Genomic DNA, 7916 nt, shown 5'->3' with positions numbered 1-7916 from the left:
GTGTGTGTGTGTGTTGTGTGTGTGTGTGTGTGTGTGTGTGTGTTTGTGTGCGTGTGTGTGTGTGTGTGTGTGTGTGTGCATGTGCGTGTGCGTGCGCGCGCTCGCCTGCAACACCACTCATCCCTGCCACAGCCGGCTGATTGCCGGAATCACGCTCACCAGGTAGGCACAAAGGGGCCAGCGCAGCCCCGAGCGCGGCCTGCAGCTCAGCGGGGCTCAGCCCCTGCAGCGCCCCCCGCGTCACCACCAGCAGCCCCTGCCGCCGCCAGGAGAACACGCCTCCGCCGCTGGCAGCCCCACCCGGGGGCGCAGCCGCCCACGCCTCGGGCACTGTCAGCAGGTGTATGTGTGGCGAGTCTCCCGGCAGCAGGTGCACACGCGGGGGCTGGCCCAGGCCCAGGACGTCGCAGGCCTCCAGCAGCAGCAGGTGCAGCTCAGGGGCCTTTGGGCGCGGCATGCGGGATAAAGGGAAAGAAAGGGGGAACGGCCGTGCAGGGACTGTGTAAATACAAGGAGCACCTCTGCGGGTTCGAGTCAACAGGCCTGTGCAGTTGGGGCAAAACAATCCGCGGTCTGCGCGCCCCAGGGTCCCCACTCAGCCGCACCTGAACGTCCGCCAGGGGCCGCCCCAGCTCCTGGCCGCGGCCCAGGTGCCCCAGGAACGCGCCCCCCGCCACCCAGGGCAGCAGGGAACTGACGCCCGGCGCTGCCGCCAGGCGCTCCACCAGGCCCGCCAGCCGCGTCGGCAGGAGCGCATCCTGCGGCAGGCTGCGGAACCGGACCTTCCGGGGCCTACGGCCTGCGGGCGGCAGCGGCAGCGGCGAGAGCAGCGCCTCCGCAGCCGTGTCCGCCCCCGTCCCCGCGTCTTGGCCGCCGCCTGACGGGCTGCCTGCTGCAGTGGCGTGCGGCCCAGCTTCTCCTGTCAGGCGTCCCCCTGCCCCGGCCCCTGCAGCTGCCAGCTCCTCCAGGGGCCCCAGGACCCCCAGGGCCTGGCCAAATCGCGCCACATCCCTGCATGCCGCCGCATGCACCCTCACGCTGGCCACCAGCTGCGCCAGCGCCGCGTGCACGCGCCCGCCACTGCCCCCAACGCTGCCGCCGCCGCCATTTCGCTTGCTGACATGGGTCATGACGAATGCAGCAAGGTCTGCCGAGGCTGGCCCGGCTCTGCTGCCAGACCGCATCGCAGCTGCGTCGGCGCCCGCCTTGGCGGCCAGGATCTCCGCGACCAGGCTCAGCAGCACAGGAGCCGGCAGGACTGGCAAGCCCAGCACCGCAGCGCCGGCCCTGCTGGCTGCACTCGCGGGGGCACCACCGGTAGATGCAGCATCGCCCTTGGGAGGCGGCGGTGCCCGCTGATCGGCGCCGCCTGGCTCCTCGGAACGGAGGGCGATCAGCTGCCTCGCCGCCGCCACCCGCCAGTCGCTGAGGGCCTTGTCAATGCCTGAGGCAGCACTCACGACAGCAGCTTCAGCGGTGCTGCCCGCATGCCGGCTCTGGTCTTGCCGCCGCTTTGCGTTGTTGCTGGGCATGGTGACGCGCGCCACTGCGCCGCAGGGCGGTAGGAGCCCGCCTGAATGGTCGACGAATGCTGGCCGCACGCGGGTGACCGTGCCGCTGGCTGCAACTGGTGGTCCGTTGCTGCCTGCTCCCAGGCCTGGCACCTCTGATAATGCTGCACTCAGGGTGCTGGCTGACATGGCAGCCAAGGGGACGGCGGCTGCCGCACTGGTTGTGGCCGCCCCTGCTGATGCCGAGCGGCCCCGTGGCGTGAGAGACGGCAGCGACGTGGCGACACCAGCGCCGCCGCTGCCAGGTCGGGAACTGGTGGTGCCGGCAGGCTGTGTGTCAGGCGGCCCTGCTGCGCTGCTTTTGAGCCGCAGTTGCTCCGCGCCCCACACTTCTCCAGGGTGGGTCTGAATGCCGCGATCGCAGCGGCCAAGTGGCACCAGCAGGCCAAAGCCCCAGGTGGCTGCGCGGCGTCGGGCCGTGGCTAGCGCCCACTCAGCCCTCTGCAAGCGCCCAAACAGGTCCGCCACGTACCTGTCGGCGCAGTGAGCAGGGGCGGCTGCACGTGAGGCCTGCTTTCAAAAGGGGGCGCCACAGGGGTGCGCCGCGCAGCCGGCTAGCTTTTCACCAGGGTGCTACAGGTGCGCCGGCACGCTGCGCCCTTTCCTCCCCGTGCGCTCCCACCTGTCCCTCAGCAGGCCAGTGGCCAGGAGGTCCTTCGCCACCAGAGCGGCGTGCGCCTGCCGCAGCACCTCGTGGTCCCCAGACAGCTCTGCCAGGGCCCCCTTGACCTCCACCAGCTGGCTCTTCAGAGCCACTGCACGCGACGACGCCTCCTTGCGCTCCTGCTGCAGCAGGGCGCTGGCGCCGTCCGCGTCTGCGTGTGCCTCGCGCAGCTGCACCACCAGGGAGCCCACCTGGCCATGCAGCGCAGCGACCGCCTGAATCTGGGCCTGGTAGGCCTGCAGGGCCACAAAGCCCGCAAGCCCCCCAGGAGAGGACTGGGGTGGTGCAGAGCCAGTGGCCGCGCCCGGAGGCAGAAGGTCCGGCAGCGGCGCGGCGGGCTGCTGGCCTTCCCCAGCAATGCTCCATTCCCTGCCGCTACCCCAGAAGCAGCTAGTGCGACTGTGTGCATCAACGCTGTCATCAGGCAATGACTGCTTCTGCTGCTGCTGGTGCTGCTGCTTGTGCTGCTGGTGCTGCTGCTGCTGGTGCTGCTGTTGCTGCTGCTGCTGGCCATCGCGTTGATGGTGATTGCGCTGATGTCCCTCTGGCGCTATACCCTGCGGGCTCGTGAGCGAGGCTGCCGCACCACTGCCCAAGGCTGAGCCGATGTCATTATCACTGGTGCCAGAACAGCCTGCAGGATCTGGCAACGCCTCAGCACCTGGCGCTGGCAACACTGGCGGCCCTGCAGCCTGTGCTTGCCTGGCTGCAGTGCCAAAATTGTCAGGGGTGAGGATTGAAGGGCCGCCGCTGCTCGCCGTTGCTGGTTGTGTAATGCGTGACCTGAGATTAGGTGACGCGGTTCCTGGTCCCGGCTGTGTGCTGATGGATGTCGCTTTCAGCAGCGTAGTGTCGCACGGCCCCTCACTGCCCGCGGCCGCTGCTGCCGCTGCTGCTGCTGTTGAGGCCACCGGCGCCCCCGCTGCTCTTTCCTGAGAGGGTGCTGACGAGGCTGCGCTGCCAGGACAGCATGCCGAATCGAATCCATCTCCCTCTGCTGAAGGCGCCAGCTCAGCACCTGGGTGAGGAGGGCAAGCTGCGGGCTGAGACGGCTCCTGCTGTTGCCGCCGCTGCTGCTCCCGCTCCTGCTGGTGATGGTGCCCATGACGGTGCTGGCGGACACGATGGTGGCGTCGCCGCTGCTTCACCCTCCCCTCTTCCTGCAGCTCATCACCTTTCTGGTTGGCACGGCCTGCACTCCCAAGTGCCTCCAAAGAGTCTTCAAGTGCCGTTGCCGGCCCAACTTCCACCAGAGACTCACTGTGGGTGGCGTTGTCAGCTGGTGCTGCCACTGCCCTCAACCCCACACTGTTGGACTGCGTTTCCTCTGGCACTGTTGCAGTGCTGGCCGCAGCCGCGGCTCCGGCCGCTGATCGGCCCTCGAACCCTGCGGCTTTGCATTGCGAACCCTGCGGAGTGCTGCCGGTCGCTCCGCCAATCGCTGGTCGCGGCGCAATTGTTTGCACCCCCACCGGCCCGGCAGTGTTGCAATTGCTCCTGCAATCGCTTGCGCCATCGCTGCCACTGTCGCTGCTGCAGCAGCTGCGGCCTTCGCTGACACTGGCGCTGCTGCCGCCGCTGCTGATGTTGCTGGGATCAATTGCTGCAGGGTCGTCCGCCTCTCGCGCGCAAGCTGGTGCATCTAGCACACCGGCCCTGCTGACTGCTGATATGTTGAAACCTATGCCAGCACCCTCGTCAGACTGTCTATTACTGCAGGCTCCAGAAGTGCTGTCACCTCTTGCGTCGTGTTGCCGATGGCTGTTGTTGTGTCCTGCTGCAAAATGGGTCTTGCCGCTGCAGTGCTCTGAGGCGGTGCCAGCAGCACAAGGGCCTGCTTCGTCCAGCACGGCAGCGGCGGAGCCTTGTGCGCCCGCCGTCTGCCTGGCAGAGCGCCTTGCGGACTTGAGCTGACGGGGCGGCCGCGGCGCACCGCCTTCAGCCAGCTCCGATGCTGCTGTCGCTGCGGCTGCTGCGGCTGCAGCAACAATCCCTACTGTCGGCGAGATTTGGCCTGGTGGGCATGCGCCAGGTGCATCAGCTGCAGTGGCTGACAACTCAGCTGATAAACCATTGCTGCTGTTGCCTGCAAGCGTGATGGAATGCCGATGCATGCCGATTGTTTCCACCGGCATCGCTGTTGCTGGACCGGCTGCTGGTCCTGCTGGTGCAATGCCCTGGCCTGACGACGAGCTGTCAGACGCCCAGCCGGAGTCAGCGTGCCCGTCCACCGACTGGCCTGTAATGGCCTGGCCGATGCCCAGCAAGCTGCGGCCCAGCAGGCTGCGCCTCTGACCTGTCGCATCTACCGCCCTGGCAGCAGCTGCTTTTGCCTGCTGCCCCTTTCCACGGCCAGCAGGCCGGCTAATCGCGGCCTGCTGCCACCAGGATTGCGACGCACGGTGCCGCTCCTCCACTTCCTCGGACAGTGCCTGTGTAGCAGGATGTAGGGGGAGAGAGCAGGTCAAAAGCAGCCTTGTCATTGGAGGCGGCTGTGATGGGCGCCAAAGTCAATGCCACCCTAGATCCTTGTTTATCCCCCCAATCTATTTGCGTGGCGCGAAGTTCGCAACCAAAGCCGTCGATTGAACGTCGCAAAACCTTCTGCATTTCTTGCCACCACTCTCGTACCTGCAGGGCCTCGTCAAAGCCAGTGCGGTGCTTGCCCGCCTCCACCGCCATCAATTGCTGCAGACCAGCCATCTGTTCTGCCACTGCACGCCCAGCTGCCATTAGGCTGTCACTGCCTCCTGCCTCAGCCGTGGCGCCCCGTGCCACCCAGGGCTGCGCGCCCTCCCCCACTGCCGCCATTGCCTCCACGGCTCCGGCTACCAGTGACGCGCGCTGAGAGAGGCGGCGCTGAGCCGCATCGCTGGTGGCTGTCCACTCCTGTGTTATGCAGGTACGACCGTGTGTTGAGGAGGGAAGTGCCTTTGCAGCAGACGTGCAAGCATCAACGAATGTGCACAGCGCTGCACAGGGCGTCGATGTTGCGAAGTTCAGGCCGTTTGAGAGTGGGCCTGACATGGCCCTGAGTGATCGCTACAGGCAGCGCTTTCGCCGGAACCCACCTGCAGCTTGCCGTACGCTGATTGGAAGCTGCCCATCCAGCTGTCGCGCTGCGCCGCAACCACCTGGCCGGGAGTGTGATGCCACGGAGGAGTCATCAAGCACGCGTACAGCAGACACAACCAACAACGAGAGTGCTGCTGTTTGCTGCTGTTTATGCTCGTTGCGATGGCCCACCTGTCTGTCAGCCTCGACCTCCTCCAGCTGCTGCTCAGTGGCCGCCAGGGCGTCCGCCAGGTCGCGCGCCAGCGCCGCCGCGCCGCTGCCAGACTCACACGCCTCGCCCAGCTGCACGGAGTCACCCGCCGATACGGGCGGCACGGGGCGGCAATGGGCGGATTGAGGTGGGGCGGCCAGTCAAGCCATGAGCATCATGCTGCACCACATGTGGGACCCCGTACCACCTCCTCAGAATCGAGAGCCGCATACCAGCCGTCCCACTTGCACCACAGCCCCCACACCTCGCGCTGAAGCCGCAGTGAGCTGTCCTCCAGCTCAGCCACCCTGATGCGCAGCAGCCGCGCCTCTGCCGCCTGGACCTCCGCGGTGCCCAGCAGGGAGCGCACGCTGGCCAGCTCGCCGTCCACGGCCCGCAGCTGCTCCTGCAGACGCTCAGCCCGAGAACGCGTATCGGCCTGCAGCTGCTGCAGCTCGTCAGCCGCCGCCTGCATGCCTCGGAGCTCCCGCTCGGCATCCTGACAGAGTGGGCGCAGGCAATTCAGTGTGTGCAGGCAGGCTTGCGGCTGCAATGGGTGTGTGCGCAAAGGCCCACATGAGCCTGGACCCCCTGCACAGCAAGCATGACTCATGCATCCTATCCTTCACCCGCTCACGTGCTGTGCCGCCTCCAGCGCCTCCACCCTCTCCACCACGGCCCGGTGCACTTCCACCAGCGCCGTGTGCTGCGCCGCGACAGCCTCCAGGCCCACCACACGCGCCCTCAGAGCCTCGCCCTCTGCCTCCGCCGCAGTAGCAGTCGCGACGGATGCTTCCAGGGAATCCGTCAGCTGCGCCACCTCAGCTTCACGGTCCTGCGGTGGGCAGCAGGATTCCAGGCCCAAGAGGTTGAGAGCAGCAGCATGCGTACACACAGACCTGTATTGCACAACAGGCGATTTGCTGCATGCTGCTGAGTAGCAGGGTATGGTCAAAGGTGTGGCTACCGGTGGCTGTAGCACCTGCCCCTGCCCATCGCCCAGAAACGTTTGTGGCACGAACAGCCAGGCTGCCCCGAGCGCCCACCCCCAACACCGACCTTTAGCTGCGCCGCCAGGGCGTTGTTCTTGGCCTCCAGCTCCGCGGCCGCCTCATTCGCGACCGCCACCTGCTTTTGCGCGCGCACCAGCCGGGCCTCGGCCACCTCCTTGCAGCCCTCAGCAGAGACAAGCTTGGCGCGCGCATCGTCCAGCGCGGCCACCAGACCTGCGGCGCGCTCCTGCTCCCCCTCTAAGTCAGACAGCAGCTGCTTCAGGTGACCGCGGCCGGCCTGAGGCAGGGAATTGGATGTTGGGGGGCAGAAGAGGGAGGGGGCCGATTGCAGCAAAGAAGGCACACAAATTGGTCCTGATTATGGTGTGTCCAAACGGCAATGATGCCTTGAAGTATTTTTCATTGTCAACCCAGGACCTGTGTTGCGCTGAGTGACACATAACCAGGCCAGGGAAACATTTTGTCCGGTTACACACTGCATCGCCCAGGACACGATATCTGCTCGACACACACACCGCAGCCCACCTTAATCTGTGCGTTGGCCCCCTCCAGCTCCCGCTGCCGCAGCTTGAGTGATTCGTCCAGAGCTCTGCCCGCCTTATCGCTGGCGGCCAGCTGGTCCTGGGTGTCACGCAGGCGGTGACCCAGGGAGCGAGCCACGGCCGCCGCCGACGCAGCCGCATCCACTGCCGCGGTGCGGCTGCGCTCCAAAGCCAGGCGAGTCGCCGCCAAATTGTCTGCTCAGGGGGAAAAGCGGTGCAGCTTTGTCAATGCCAAGGCTAGCCAGCAGCGCACAGATTGAAGATAGGCTGCACCCGTGCATCATCATCCGTTCTGACCAATCCCAGAAATCCCTCCGCCCCAGCCATCCGATTGCCATTACGCACGACCTGCGCACACGCACCCGTAGCGCCGCGCAGCTCGTCGGCCCGCTTGTTCAAAGTGGCCTCCAGCTGCCCAGTTCGTGCTCTGAGAGCATTAGCCTCGTCCTCGGCATGCCCCACCTGGCTCTCGCCCCGCGCCAGCGCGCGCCGCAGGCTGCCACCCTCCTCCTCGGCGCGCTCCGCCGCCTCTCTCGCGCGCGTCAGCTCGACGGCCAGGCGGCTCGCGCGCGCCAGCTCCTCCGCGTACAGCACGCGCAGCGCCTCGCCCTGCCGCGCCGCCTCGCCCAGCGCCGCACCCTGCACCGCCGCCTCGTCCAGCTGCACCCTCAGGGCGCCCTGCACGCGTGCAGCCTCTCCAGCTTCGCCCGCACGCTGCGCCTCTGACGCCGCAAGAGCACGCGCTGCTTCCTCGGCCGCCTCAGCAGCTGCGGCTGCGTGGGCTGCTGCTGCTGCAGCCTGCACTGAGAGGTTGTTCTGCAGGGCGGCCACCTCAGATCTCGAGTCAGCCAGCTGCCTGGG

General features: G+C 66.9%; 1 protein-coding gene across 1 annotated transcript in view; it reads right to left on the bottom strand.

Moving 5' to 3' along the window:
- MNEG_3329 (hypothetical protein) overlaps positions 1-7916 on the bottom strand; it is a gene marked incomplete at both ends in the record, with an annotated part of 11467 nt that overhangs the window by 966 nt on the left and 2585 nt on the right. The window contains 10 exons of the mRNA XM_014048195.1: positions 160-442; positions 606-792; positions 2194-2471; positions 5307-5369; positions 5482-5592; positions 5706-5999; positions 6138-6335; positions 6560-6790; positions 7039-7250; positions 7418-7911. Coding sequence (XP_013903649.1) covers positions 160-442; positions 606-792; positions 2194-2471; positions 5307-5369; positions 5482-5592; positions 5706-5999; positions 6138-6335; positions 6560-6790; positions 7039-7250; positions 7418-7911 — 2351 coding nt within the window. The remainder of the gene's footprint in view (positions 1-159; positions 443-605; positions 793-2193; positions 2472-5306; positions 5370-5481; positions 5593-5705; positions 6000-6137; positions 6336-6559; positions 6791-7038; positions 7251-7417; positions 7912-7916) is intronic.

The sequence above is a fragment of the Monoraphidium neglectum genome (assembly GCF_000611645.1).
Source record: "Monoraphidium neglectum strain SAG 48.87 unplaced genomic scaffold scaffold00414, whole genome shotgun sequence".
Lineage (NCBI taxonomy): Eukaryota > Viridiplantae > Chlorophyta > Chlorophyceae > Sphaeropleales > Selenastraceae > Monoraphidium > Monoraphidium neglectum.
Note: the sequence above shows the minus strand (reverse complement) of the source record. Positions and strands in the feature narration are given on the sequence as shown.